Genomic DNA, 15,225 nt, shown 5'->3' on the forward strand with positions numbered 1-15,225 from the left:
CGCGCCGAGCGTCACGCGCCGAAGGAGCGCGACAAAGGGGCCTGCCCCTTTGTTTCGCCCCTTCGTTTCGATCTTCGCTTCCCCGAGCAGCTTCATAACATTACAGCACCAGAGCTCTTCCAGCGTCCATACAGCTCACGCTCTCCCAGCTCTCACCTAGCAAGTACCATCCTGCGCCCAGCCTGCGCCATCTTCAGCAAGCTTTCAAAATACGTAAGTGACTACAGCTGGAAGACCCATACCCACGAAAGTGACTACAGCCTATGACTACAGCCTCAATAATACAATAGTAACAAACAGTAAAAGTGCTGAACCTCTACGATACTTACTGCCTGCATTAAAGCCACTACCCGTTATAGCCACCATAGTATCCAGTCTAGCCACTCCAGCATCCAGTCCAGCCACTCCAGCATCCAGCATCCAGTCCAGCCACTCCAGCATCCAGTCCAGTCACTCCAGCATCCAGTCCAGCCACTCCAGCATCCAGTCCAGTCACTCCAGCATCCAGTCCAGCCGCTCCAGCATCTAGTCCAGCCACTCTAGCATCCAGCATCCAGTCCAGCCACTCTAGCATCCAGCATCCAGTCCAGCCACTCTAGCATCCAACATCCAGTCCAGTCACTCTAGCATCCAGCATCCAGTCCAGCCACTCCAGCATCCAGTCCAGCCACTCCAGCATCCAGCATCCAGTCCAGCCACTCCAGCATCCAGTCCAGTCACTCCAGCATCCAGTCCAGTCACTCCAGCATCCAGTCCAGTCACTCCAGCATCCAGCATCCAGTCCAGCCACTCTAGCATCCAGCATCCAGTCCAGCCACTCTAGCATCCAGCATCCAGTTCAGCCACTCTAGCATCCAGCATCCAGTCCAGCCACTCTAGCATCCAGTCCAGCCACTCCAGCATCCAGTCCAGCAAACTAAGAAGAATGTCTCCATCCTTTCCAATCCCAATCCTCCCTCACGGTCCACCTTCCAAAGGACATTCAACTCGACACGCCCACTACCAGAACCTTAAATCCATCTCTCCAATCATGATCACTCCCATTACCCAAATGCTAGGCCTCACACTATTTACGTTAACACTATTCAATGCACAATCCCTAACTAAAAAATCAGTAATACTAAATGACTATCTCATCGATGTGAAACCGGACATATGCGCAATTACTGAGACATGGCTCAAACCTTCAGACACTGCAATAATTAACCAACTACCCACAGAGACATACAACTTCTTCTCCATCCCACGTCAGGGAAAAAAAAAAGGAGGAGGAATCCTCCTAGCTACAAAAAAGGTCCTCAGATTCACTCAACACTCCTCCAATACCGACTCGAAACTCGAATTTGGCTTCTTCACATCAGACAAACTCCAAATTTTACTTCTCTATGCTGCTCCAGGTTTACTGGAAACAGACGCATCTCCCCTGGTTGAACTAACTACCTCCCTTATCAATCTAGATGCCCCAGCGATAATCTTAGGTGACTTCAACCTACACATCGACAACGCCAAATTATCACCCAACTGCGAAGCCTTACTCACAGCATACTCCGCTTTAGGTTTCACTCAACTAGTTAACAAACCCACACACAAAGCTGGACACACGTTAGACCTTATCTTCATCAATACAGCAATCAAACTGGTCCAGCACCCAACCTGCACGAAGGTACCATGGTCAGATCACTCCCTCATAACTTCCTCATTCTCAATAAAAGATACCAGTCCAACTTGCATACCCTCACATTGCTTTACTTACAGGAAAACATGCACCACAGAAGATCTTAGCAATCACTTATTATCACATCTCACCCAAGTAGACTTCACCAACCCGAATTCAGCGCTTCGATCTTGGAACAACATCACGGAATCGATAGCCAACAAGCTATGCCCCCTAACAACAAAAAAACCTCACCCCAACTCGTCCAAAAGACAACCATGGTTTACTCTAGAGCTAAGAAAGCTTAAACTATTGCTAAGACAAAATGAGGCTAAATGGCGTAAAAACCCATGCACCATCACTCTATCTACCTATAAATCTACTCTTCACCAATACAAATCCAATACATTAAGATCCAAAAGGAACCACTACGCATCCAAGATCCACCACCTAATCTTCGACGCTAAAGCCCTCTTTAGCTACGTCTCCAACCTCACTCAAATAAATTCATCAGAAATCGCTCTCAACCAAGCCAAATCTAAAGCGGAAGAACTAGCGCTATTTTTCAATAACAAAATCAGCAAACTTCTAACTCAGCTGCCCTCTAACACCGCATCTACTTCTATACCACCTCAGACTACCTTCAAAAATTCCCGCTTAGAAGAACTGGAACTAACTTCTTCCATCGAGATCCAAGGTATTCTACGGAAAATGAAACCATCTTCTCACCCTTCGGACCACATCCCCTCGAAATTGCTTCTATCAATTCCTGACTCCATCTCCAAATCCCTGTCAGACATCATAAATTGCTCAATAACACAAGGTTCTTACCCAGATGACCTAAAATTGGCCTCTCTCAAACCATTACTGAAGAAACCTAATCTAGATCCTAATGACCCAAACAACTACAGACCTATCGCCAACCTCCCCTTCATAGCTAAGATTATGGAGAAACTGGTGAACACCCGACTCTCAAACTACATTGAAGAAAACAACCTCCTATTCCCATCACAATACGGTTTCCGCAAAACACTAAGCACGGAGTCCCTCCTCATTTCCTTAACGGATCACCTCATCCTGGGCCTCGATAAAGGGCAAGCCTTCTTACTGATCCTACTGGACCTTTCTTCAGCCTTTGACACCGTCAATCATGCCTTACTCATTAACCAGTTAGCCTCTATAGGCATCTTAGGCACAGCACTATCTTGGTTCATATCATTTCTCAGCAATAGAGGATACAAGGTCAAGATACAGAACAAAGAATCCTCTCAACATCCGTCGTCAGTAGGAGTCCCACAGGGGTCCTCCCTGTCTCCTACTTTATTTAACATTTACCTTATACCATTATGCCAACTTCTCACCGACCTCAACCTCAAACACTACCTTTACGCGGACGATATCCAGGTCCTGATACCCATTAAGGATTCCTTCGCAAAAACTCTGGCTTACTGGGATACATGCCTTCAAAAAATTAAACTCCTCCTCACCAGCTTAAATTTGGTATTAAACTCCGGCAAAACTGAACTCCTGCTCATCGCCTCAGAAAATAACACCATCACCTCTGCACAACAAGCCACGCCAAAAATCACACAAGTGAGAGACCTAGGAGTCCTAATTGATAATTGCCTGAATTTCAAAGCCACTATTAACAAAACCACCAAAGACTGTTTCTACAAACTACAAGTGCTGAAAAGAATTAGACCTCTTTTCCATGCCCAAGATTTTAGAACCATTCTACAAGCAATTATTTTTTCAAAATTAGACTATTGTAACACCATCCTACTCGGCCTTCCCGCTTCATACACTAAACCACTCCAGATGGTGCAAAATGCAGCTGCACGAATTCTGACAAATACCAGGAGAAGGGACCACATAACCCCCATACTAAAGAGCCTCCATTGGCTACCTATACACTTTAGAATAATATACAAGGCCATTCTCACCACATACAAAATCACCCACCAACTGGCTCCCATAGACCTACAGATCCCCCTCCGACTACACAACTCATCAAGACCGACAAGAGATGCATACAAGGGATCGCTACAGGTACCACCGTCCAAATCTACCAGACACTGCACACTAAGAGACCGGGCTTTCTCTACAGCCATCCCTCCGTTATGGAACTCCATCCCCTCAAATCTCAGAACAGAACCTTGCATCTCAACCTTCAAAAAAAGACTAAAGACCTGGATATTCTTACAAGCCTTCCCGGACGCCAACATAGTCTACTAATCTCCAACTACACCTTGGTTATCCATTCTATTGTTTTACATATGTAATTTAATAACCTATCCTTTCTCTTCCTTCTCATCCAAGTTCTTATCACCCTGTTATATGTAACTGCCTTTTCAGCACCTTTGTTATAGTTATGTTTTCTATGCACCCCTGTTTTATGTGAACCAGCATGATGTGACTGCTGTCTCGAATGCCGGTATATAAAAATTTGAAATAAATAAATAAATAAATATACACGGGCACACACAGTTACTGCAGTATTTTATAATCTACATGCATATGATATGTGCAGGTTATAAAATATATGCACAGATGCGTGCAAACAAACACACATGTAAAAAAATGCAAGTTTGAACTTATCCTGATAAGAAGCGGCACTTAACAGGATAAGTTCCAATTTCTCCAGCTAAGTACCAAGAAAGCCACTACTTAACCAGATAAGTCTGAAAAGCACTACTTGTCTGCCTAAGTAGCATGTCTAGACTTATCTGGCTAAGTAATGCCTTGCTGCTACTAGCTGGAAAAGTCAGAACTTGTCTGGATAAGTTGGAACTTATCCATCTAAGTAGTAGCAAAGGCGCTCCTTAGCTGGATAAGTCAGAATGTAGCCAGATAAGTGTGTGAAAATGATATGCCCATTTATCTTAACTTCAGATTTTAAAGGGATGTACATAATTAAATGCATTTACCTTCCATAAGTCGGCTTTTACACATGAAAGTTGGGAGATTTTCTAACGTGTGCGGAAATGAAATAACCAGTTTTACCAATTAGTCTACCAGTTCCCCCAGTCCATCTTCAGCTCGTGAAGACCCTTCTGGCTCTTCAGCCTGAAGTCCGACCCCCCCGCTCAGTCACTATTTCATTTTTAAGAAGTTAGCAATCACTTACTCCAGACATTGAACAGGAGTAAATATATGCGAGTAAGCTGTCAAATTTACCTGCGTAAATTGCTTATAAAATAGCAAATCATGCACAACCATCAAACGTTTTCCATTGGAAAGAAATCAATAGAACTAGGGGTCATGAAATGAAACTCAGGGGAAGCCGACTCAGAACCAATGTCAGGAAGTATTTCTTCCCGGAGAGGGTGGTGGATGCCGGGAACGCCCTTCCGGAGGAGGTGGTGAAGACGAAAACACTGTGGATCCCTAAAGGCTAGAGGATGGAAATAAAGAAAAGAGTTCATGGGGGTAACTGGGGGTAACTTGCTGGTGTGGCAGTTGCTACCCTTAACAATTAAGCCTTGATACTGTTAATGCAACTCCATCATTGCTCTCTGCTTCAATGGCAGTAAGAAAAGGGGAATTGGATTCAGACAGCAACCAACGAGGGCTCCAATTTTTACGGTTTGGAGAACAAATAAACATGGGGGTAACTTATTAATGCGGCTTTTACTACCCTTAAACACTAAGCCTGATACTTTTGATGCAGCTTCATCATTGCTCTCTGCTTCCACAACAAGGGTTAAGGGAAGTTGGATTCAAACAGCATCCGAAAGCCCTGACTTTTACGGTCTGGGGAAACTGATAAGCACGAGAATAACCTGCACAGTGCAGCAGATACTGGCACAAGCTTGCTGGGCAGACTGGATGGGTCATTTGGACCTTTTTTGCCATCATTTCCATGTTCTATGCCAAGGCTGAGGCATTCTTCAGTCGCAGGGCAGAGCTGAACTCCATTGGCATAGACACTCTCTTCTATGCCCATGGCCACCCAGCTCACTGTATATCTTCCCCACTGTGGCCTCTCATGGGCAGGTGGTTAAAACGAATAGCGGACCACTCATCCACAGTAATACAAGTAGCCTCAGGTTGGTTGAGGAGGCCTTGGTGTGCAGACTGCTGACAGGATCTCTGCTACACTTTCCCAAGGAACCGGGCCTCCTCCTGCAAGTGCCAGTTCTAATGGAGGACCCAGCCCTGTTCTGTCTTACAGCTTGGCCCTTGAAAGGGCCAAGCTTTTATTAGGGGTTACTCCTCAGCCATGATTTCAACCATGGTAAAAGCTCGAAAAGCCCTCCGCATCACTGGCATATATCAGCATCTGACCATTGTTTGAAGAGTTCTGCAGTAAGCATGACATCTTCCCATGGAAAACAAGCGGACCCCATATTTTAGACTTCCTACAGTTGGGCCTAGCTAAAGGACTGGCCCTTAATTCCCGAAATGCTCAGGTGGCTGCGATTTCATGTTATAGGGGCTGAGTTAAAGGCTCCCAGGGGGCAGCACACCCAGATATTGAACAGTTTGAGAGGTATGAAATCGATATGCCCGCCATTCAAATCCTTAGTTGCTCAAAATGGGATCTCAACTTAGTCTTAAGTACCTTGGTTAAGCCTCCCTTCGAGCTGGTCAAACAGACCTCGATAAAAGACTTTTCCCTGAATACCGTCTTTCTAGTAGCATTCTGCTTGGCAAGGCACATATGAGAGTTGCAGGCCTTCTAATTTAGAGTTGCTTTCTTGGTCTTTTCCTCAGACGTGGCAACTTTTTGGCCAGTACTATCCTTTCTACCAAAGATGGTATCTACCTTTCATATTAACCAATCTTTCGCTACCAGCCTTTAATGTCAGAGAAAGTAAGAAAAAAATATGAAAGCCTACATCAGCTAGATGTATGCCACATATTGTTGAATAGCTAAAGGAAACAAATGCCTTTAGAAGAACAAACTGTTTTGTGTTATTTTGGCAGTCCTCAGAAAAGAGAAGCAGCATCCAAAGCCGCTTTAGCCATGTAGATCAAGGAGATAATAATCTCGGTATACATGCTCTCGGGCAGGCAGGTTCCAACAGTCCTGCGAGCCCACTTGTCAAGGGTGTAAGCAGCATCATGGACCAAGGCATCCTCAGTTTCTCTGGATGAAATCTGCAGGACCGCCACAAGGTCTTCTCTGCAGACGTACAGCACCAGGCAGACTCTTTCTTTGGAGCATGAGTGCTGAGGACAGTCTTGTCTTCTGCCCATCCCAGTAAAGAGAAGCTTAGGTAACTCCCGTAAGTATTGTCTGGTCTAGCAGGAAGATAAGGAAAGTTAAATTAAACTTATCTGATGATTTTTTTTTTCTTTTTGCGTCCTGCTAGACCAGTCCAGATTCTGCCCAGGAAAACAAGGGTGAGAAGGTTCATTGGGATTAAGGGTATCATGTGAAGTAGCTTGGTAGTGCCCTCCATTGTCTGCCTTTCTCTCGTCTCAGCTCTTGACTCACTTGGAGCGGACTTCGGTTCCTGATAGTAGAGATTACAGAATGGGGCACTGGAGGGACTTCTTGTGATTACAGAACTTTATCAGTAGGCTCCTGGGATTGGAAAGTAGCACACCTCCCTTATAAATCCAGAGTGAGGTCATAAAAGAGGTGTGCCCTTTGCCTCCATCAGTTGTGAAGGATGGGGAAATCCCATACATAATGACTGATCTAGCAGGACTCAAGGAAAGAAAATCATCAGGTAAACCTAATTTAGCTTTCCTGAGTTTAGTGTATATTGTTCCCTGTGCAGGAAGTATGTAGCCTCGTCTTTTGTCAAAGGGAGACTACAAAGCCTTCCTGGGCCTTCCTTGTGGATTAAGCTTGGGGGCTGTTTGAATTAATTTGTTACAGAATTTCATGCTAAATTATAAGCCAGTCGTGAAGAAACTGAATGGGTAAACCTCTATGGAAAATATTTTCTTAGTTAAGCATCCAATACATGACTACCTAGACTAAGGGAACAGACTTACTAATGAGAATATTTTGTAACCTCTCAGCATTTCCATGTGTTCTTGCCTCTCCCCCACCTCTTATCTCCTGCTCACATGCAGACATGCAGAGTGCAACAGTTCTGTTATAAAGGGCAAGGGGCAGCCTTCCATGACCCTCCTGCCTCACAGTGTTGTTAATGTGCTTCTCCCGCCAGGCCTTTCTGCACAAGCTGGTTAAGAACTTGTTTGCCGAGGGCAATGCCTTGTACTGGGAGGCAGACACCAAGCTGGCGCTGGGGCAGTACACAGAAGGACTGAACGTGGCAGAGTATGCAGCCACGGACGAGGTGACCATTGCACAGGAGCTGGTGTGTAAGCTGCACGTGAACCGAGCCGCCTGCTATTTCACCATGGTGAGCAGCAGCGTCGTCCTTCCCACCCCTCTCCCCCCCAAAAAAAACTTGCTTATACCACTTAAGCTTCTATACCATCAATCTGAGCAAGTGCAGATGGTCAGCAGCACTGTTCCAACCTGATTTACATGAAATTAACATTGACTCGCTTGCCCGATGTCTGATAAAAGTAATTCAGCTGATTTTCTCGAGTGTCTGTTCTAACTTGCCATTGCGCCCGTGACCGCCATCTCTGGTTAGCTGGCGCTGGCTCTCACTTGTTATTCCCAAACTCATCCTGACAACCCCAGTGCCAGTTGGGTTTTCAGGACATCGACAAAGAATATGTATGAGGTAAATTTGCATACATTGGACACCCAATGTATATGCAAATTTACCTCATGCATATTTCTTATGGCTATCCCGAAAACCCGATTGGCTGTGGTGTTGCCAGGACAGGTTTCGGAAGCCCCTTGCTAGTTAATTCTTAGGTTTGTTTGTTTTTTTTTTTCTTTGCTTAGAGAAAATATCTAATTTTATACCGCTTTCCATGTCGCTTTGGGGTTCTGCTGGGTCCTGCAGTTTGCAAGGCGAGTGAAGGGCTGAATGCCCTGAAAGCTGTTGGGATCTGATTGTGATCCCCTAAGGTACCTGTTGACCCCTCAGTTGGTGGATGACATGACATTGGGGCTGTGAAAGTTGGTGTGCTGTGTGTGCATCTAGAGCACAAGCAATGTTTCACTCACTTGTGTGACACGAGTGGATGCTGTGGTGCTAGGCCCCAGGGAATGAGCGTCCATAACACTGACCACCGCTAGTGTCTTTTGACCCTGATTTCCACCGCTGTGGCTATGTCTTGGCACAGGCAACAGGCCTGGAGACTGGAGTTCCTAGAAGTGCTCCTTCCAGAGGTAGGGGCTGTGTGGGGAAACTCGCTTTGCCCCTGCCTGGAATGTGCCTATTCTGGGAATAAATGGAAGAGTGATTTCCAGCATTGTCAGTGCAGCACCTTTCAAAGCTGCTGCAGCTCTATTTATGGAATTTATATTCTGCCTGTCAGGCACTTCAAAGCGGATTACATACAGGCACTGTAGGTATTTACCTGTCTTCAGAGGGCTCACAATCCAAGTTTGTACCTGACGCAGTGGAGGGTGCAGTGACTTGGCCAAGGTCACAAGGAGCAGGAGCAGTGGGATTTGAACCCTGGCTTCCCTGGTTCTCAGCCCGCTGCTTTCAGCCCTAGCCTACTCTCCCATTCCAACAAATGGAACCCCCCAAAAATTATGACAAATATAAACAAAGTGCAGTGGGCAGGGGAGTTGAATATATGGGAGAAAACATGTTATCTTATAAGGCGCATTCCTTTCCCAGGGGCTGTATGAGAAGGCATTGGAAGAAAGCGAGAAAGCGCTGAACCTGGACAAAGAGAATATCCGTGCACTCTTCAGGAAGGCCCGGGCCCTGAATGAGCTGGGGAGACACCAAGAAGCCTATGACTGCAGCAGCCACTGCCTCCTCTCCCTCCCACACGTGCGTCTTCGGCCTTGTTATCCTGGTGGCGGACCTGCCACGTACACATGGGGGCGGGGAGCTCATGATTTATGGGTAGAAAGCTTGTTCTTTCCTGGTCACCCACCCAGAGCTGGCTGCACATTCGTTTCTGAAGCGCTCCAGTTCTAAATTGTTGTTGGGATCGTGTCAGGGTAAAATCACTTATATAAAACAAAGTCACTGTGCAGTTGATCGTCCGCTGGAGTGACCTTTTTCTGTTTGCCTTTGTTTCCGGTTAACGAGTAAACGTAAGCAATTTCTTTTTCAATACACGTCGCTGCTTGCGCTCCCTTTGCAGAGGGGAAGGTCTGCCTCTTTCTGGAGAGGGAGGTGCTCATGGAGTTCTTCTTTCCCCCCAGGATGAAAGTGTCATTAGCTTGGGCAAGGAGCTGGCGCAGAAGTTGGGGTTAAGAGTGCGCAAAGCCTACAAGAGATCCCAGGTATGTTCTGCGCTTGGGTATGCACACAGTTACTGACCTTCCTTGGCCAGTGCCACGTTGTACGAATGGAACCGATTTCATTCGGTCAAAATGGAACTTACGGCATGCAGCAGCCTGCGGGCGATTTAAATTCTAAAAAAATGCCAGAGCAGAGAAATGTCCAAGGTGTTTGGCGCGCTCTGTTCCCTCGCTGTATATAATATCTGTGAATTATGTTGAACGTGCATCTATTCTGGCGTTTTCTGAAGGAAAACCTTTTGCCAGGTGCCATAGTTCAGTCCTAGAGATCTGATTGGCTTCTTGCCTGGGTTGGAATGTTCAGCGTTGTGGAGCAAAATCATTTCAGTGCCAATTAAATGTATATTTTGTGAAGCTAATTCCACTAATGTCCGTAACTTTTCCATTTTAGCACTGTATCAGAAGTATTTTTGGCCCTCGTTCTTTGACGTTTGTGTCAAAATCGAACTGCTTGTAGGCGATGCTGATTTCCAGCATTTGTATCCGTGACTAGTCCCATCTGTGAGAGGGGAATTGGTGACAGGGAGCTGTATGTGGAAGTGGTTAGGTTTATGGAGGTGGAGGTGGGGGTGGGGGTGATGGTGCTGGGAGCTTTCGGGCTATGTTACGGGGAGGGTGGCTGTCTGCCCAGGACTTGAGGTGCTCCTCTGTCGCTTTCATGTGCTGTTTCCCTCCCTCCCTCCACAGGAATTGGAAGCCTTCGGGCTGCTTAATAATGGGACATCGACAAGTTTAACTAAGCAGGTACTGTTTTTCTGTCTCTCTTTAATTCTTTCTCTCCCTGTTCTCTCTCCTGGGCTGGTAGATCAGGTTCAAGCCCCCCCTTTATTTATTTTTTGACCTGGCAGTTTCCGTTTCCTCCTCCTCCTCTTAGTAGCAGGGTATGAATCTGGCACCATGAAGCTTCATTCACAGCTATCCTGAGATTTTTCCCCTACTTTCCCCCTCTCTGATCGTACGTCTGTTCCAGTCACTGCAGTCACAGTCTTGGCCCAGGACGTGCACCAGAGCTCCTTCTGGAACCCTGCAGTCGTGAGCCCTGGACCCAGCCACTAGATGTCGCCATTCAGCGAGAACTGTGACTCCCTCCCCCACCATGAATACTGCGTCTGCGGGATCCCCAGCCGACTTGAGGAGCAGAGTTCCAGAATTGGCCCCGAAACCCTTCTATTTCTCCGTTGAAGGGAGTCTCAACCTTTCTCTTTCTCCCCACACATGATGCAGTGTCCCAGTGTGCACACAATGCCAGCCCTGCCCTGCAAGTCAGAAGTGGCTGCATTTGTTCTTCGGCTTCTTGCTTGATGTTTCAGGAAGTGCTCTGGGGTTGTAGAAATGCAGACAGCAGATGTCTTTCTGGGTGACCCAAGTGTGACGCCTATTTTTGTGTTCTAGACCTCTTCGAATGGATTGGGCTCCATCAATGACATAGAGACAGGTAGGACTGCATCACCCTATGTGCTTTATTCCATTGACTTTTCGAAAGGGTTGGGAAGACAAAGAGGACATTTGGCAGGGGGTAGGCAATTAGTCACGTCAAGCCCTTGAAATAACGTCCCACAGCAATTCTTTTTTTTTTTTTCAGTAGCTGTATCATTAAAAATTGAACAGACAGTTGGCTTTATCATTAATGTGTGAGCCTTTGTGCCCTGCCAGTGAGCATCGTGCACCATGGTTCACAGCTGAGAACCAGCCACCTCTAGCAGAGGTGGCTGCGGGGTAACACTTTGTGTAATCGCACTGGAAGGAAGCTGCTGAGGAAGATGAGGGAATGGCAGGACTATTTCATACTCAGAGGTCTGGCTGAAATGTCTCTGGAACCGGAGAGGCACGTTCAGGACCTACATGTCTGGAGATGCATTGGTAGATCTAGCCACTTCAGAAAAGGCTCAATAATGTGTGCAGTGCCTGTAATACGGCCCCTGGCAGGCTCCGTCTACAAGTGTGCGAGCTACTAATAATGTGATGTGGTAGGAAATGGATGATTAAACTGTTTGGTTGTAGGGATTTTTTTTCCCCCTCCTGCTTCTGCACGGACTCTGAATATAAATTATCACTCTGTGTCCTCCTGAATTGTGTATGGCGCTGTCTACGCGGATGGTACTGGGGGAGTACAGCGGCTTCCTCTTTATCATGCAGTCTGGTTGTGGTAACGCAGTGCACTCTTGCATGGAGGTTGACTGGGATTGGCTCCAGAGGCGAGAGTGGCCTAAGGTGGGGGATACTATCTTAGGAGAGGCTGTAGGCTCTTTCTGCCACTGGAAGAGGGAGTACTGAAGAGTGAGGTGCGGAGGAACACTAGGGAGAAAACTGAGCTCAGGGTCCAGACTTAGTGTCTTCCATGTTCCTATCACACCCCCCATAATATATAAGGTGATGTCCTGCACGGTAAGCTTTATATTTTATGCTGCTTGTTATAGCAGTAATAGCAAATCCCCTTTTTAAGAGATTGTCTCCTAGCTTGGTGGTGCTCAAAATGGTCCTAAGGCTGCTTTCACCTTTCCCCTCCTCCCTTCCCACCCCCCCAGGTCAGTCAGGTTTTCAGGATATCACACACTAATATGCATGAGAGAGATCTGCATGCACTGCCTCTAGTGGATCGTTCTCATGTATATTCATTCGGGCTATTCAGAAAACCCAACTGACTAAGGGAGGCCTGAAAACCGGTTTGAGCCTATTGGTTTGAGCCTATTGTCCTAGCTTGTTTGCTCTATAGGGGGTGGCCCCTGTAAGAAGTGTTGTCATTCCACCTTGCTGCATTTTGTTGTAGATTTCTCTGTGGAGCTGAAGTGCATCCCTGCCCCCCTCGCTACCTCCATCCCAGTGAGCGATGCCTCTGCCCCTTCCACTCTCGATGCCAAAAGTTTTCCTCCCCCGGTTCCCACCACCCTGTCTGCCTCAGCCACCACCCTCCTCCTCTCGGACCGCCTGCCTGTGCCTGAGAGCGTGGACGATTTCCCGGACGGTGACATCATCGGGGAAGAGCTAGACTCCATCTTGGATTCCATCACTGATGCATCACAGCTGGTAAGAGATGGGAGATAAGCTAGTCAAGGCTTCCCTCTTCGCTTCTGCATGGACCTTGCATCGTGGCTATAAATCAGTAGGGATGTTTGTGAACTTTACTGTGGGTCTTGTGACTTTTATGGAATATCCTACATAGAATATTCCATTACATTTTGAGCAATCCTATTTGATGCAACACAGGGAACGTATCCTTAAAAATTCCCCAGTTCACACACACACACACACACAGAGCTGCTTGGAAATATGGTAAAATAAAGAAAATCTGCAAAAAGGTTCGAACTAATTTTGGTTTCTAATATGCAATAGACATTTGCTGTCAGGTAACTCTGCCCAGAGAGGATTAAGGTTGATAGAATGTCCTAGGTGTATCTTTTATTCATTGGTTAAAAAAGTCATTCCCAGACAGTTTGGGCGACCAGAACAACTCAAAACCACACTGCAGGTCACATTCCCAAATGCCACCCAACTGATGATACAATAAGAGGTGCCTCTTGTGTACGGAGGTCGCTAATTAGAATTTAAATTTTGAAAGTCAAAACATCTCATGTAGCCAAATATAAAAATGCTCTTGTGGGCTTTTTTTTTTTTTTTTTTCCAGTCCATCAACAAAAACCGAATTTTAAGGTAAAAAGTACAATTGCTGAAAGTCCGCTCTCTCCGTTCTAATATTTCATGGTGTGGGAGGGAGAGAGAAAAGGGGTTGAAGCATTTTTTTGTAGCATTCAAGGCCTGTTCACAGGGTGCATGGAGTTGCTGCTCATTACCAGACACTCTACGAGCATTGGAAGCTGTTTTGTAGTGGAAAGGTTGTTAAGATTTGTACAGACATTCTGGAGGAAGTGACGTCAGCCACCAAGATGGCAGCATAAGAAAAGAAGCTCCCTGGAAGAAATGTAATTGTTTTGAGGGGAATCTTGGTCGATGATGCCATTCCTTATGTTTTTTTTTTGTTTTTGGTTTTTTTTTAACGACTGGTCTGTGCTGGACTAGGCAGACAGACCTGCTTGGGGAGGTATTTGGGGAAATAGAAGTCATTAACTGTTCTGAGTGGAAAAGATTTCCTTTTTATGGTGCTATAAATCCAGCCGATACAGTAAAATGCGCGGGAGAGCCGGCGTTCCGAGACAAGCGCCCGCTCTCCCGACGCACACCCAGGCCACTCTCCTGGGCGCGCAGTTTTCTATTCAAATGAGGGCCCGCGGTAATAAGGAGGCGCTAGGGACACTAGCGCGTCCCTAGCGCCTCTTCATTGACAGAAGCGGTGGCTGTCAGCGGGTCTGACAGCCGACGCTTAATTTTACCGGCTTTGGTTGTCGAACCCGCTGACAGCCACAGGTTTGGAAAACGGACGCCAGCAAAATTGAGCGTCTGTCTTCCGAGCTGCGGGCTGATTTTTTTTTTTTTTAATTTTGGGGCCTCAGACTTAATATCGCTATGATATTAAGTCGGAGGGTGTACAGAAAAGAAGTTTTTTCTGCTTTTCTGTACACTTGCCCGGTGCCGGCCGAAATTAACTTCTGCCTTTGGCTCATCAGCATGCATTTGCATGTTGCAGGCGCTATTAGTTTCGGGGGGGTTGGCCGTGCGTTTTCCACGCGCTATTACCCCTTACTGTATAAGGGGTAAAAATAGCGCGTGGAAAACGCATGGCCAAATGGGAGCTAATGGTGCACTCTACCATATTGCATCGGCCCAAATGTTGGTAGTTACATAAGGTATGTGTGGAAATTTTGGGCTGTGCCGATTCTAAGCACATTCCTTTTTTTATATGAAGACTACTGCTTTTTCCATCTAGTACTAGAAAAAGAAATATGGTGGGAGTGGGAGTAATCATTTCAAAGGATTTAATATTAGACATTCAGAATATAAAGAGGGACAATTTATCATGGTTAAATTGAAAGTTGATTCTCAGATATATGTAATAGTAAATACAGACTCTATGCCCCTAACAATGAACAAGGAACTTTTTTCAAGTGGTAGTTTATGTACGTTCCTGGAGGGAAATGTTATTGGAGGAGATTTTAATATTACAAGATCTCCATCGATAGATAACTCTGGGGGGAGATGAGTATAGGTATTTTGCACCATAGTCTGAGGTTAAGAAGTTTAGTTCAGAAATTGAATCTTATTGATGTCTGGAGAATATTAAATCTAACTAAATGGGATTTTTCCCCCTTAACCCCATAATTCCTGTTCCAGAATTGATGATTTGTTTGGTGGATAAAGCATTGAT

At 46.0% G+C, this 15,225-nt stretch overlaps 1 protein-coding gene across 1 annotated transcript in view; it reads left to right on the forward strand.

Annotated features, from left to right (window-relative positions):
- Positions 1–15,225, forward strand: part of ZC3H7B (zinc finger CCCH-type containing 7B) — a 147,651-nt gene that overhangs the window by 29,215 nt on the left and 103,211 nt on the right. The window contains exons 4-9 of the mRNA XM_029590240.1: positions 7,783–7,980; positions 9,331–9,489; positions 9,870–9,950; positions 10,656–10,712; positions 11,361–11,403; positions 12,736–12,992. Coding sequence (XP_029446100.1) covers positions 7,783–7,980; positions 9,331–9,489; positions 9,870–9,950; positions 10,656–10,712; positions 11,361–11,403; positions 12,736–12,992 — 795 coding nt within the window. The remainder of the gene's footprint in view (positions 1–7,782; positions 7,981–9,330; positions 9,490–9,869; positions 9,951–10,655; positions 10,713–11,360; positions 11,404–12,735; positions 12,993–15,225) is intronic.

The sequence above is a fragment of the Rhinatrema bivittatum genome, chromosome 2, assembly GCF_901001135.1.
Source record: "Rhinatrema bivittatum chromosome 2, aRhiBiv1.1, whole genome shotgun sequence".
Taxonomy (NCBI): Eukaryota; Metazoa; Chordata; class Amphibia; order Gymnophiona; family Rhinatrematidae; genus Rhinatrema; species Rhinatrema bivittatum.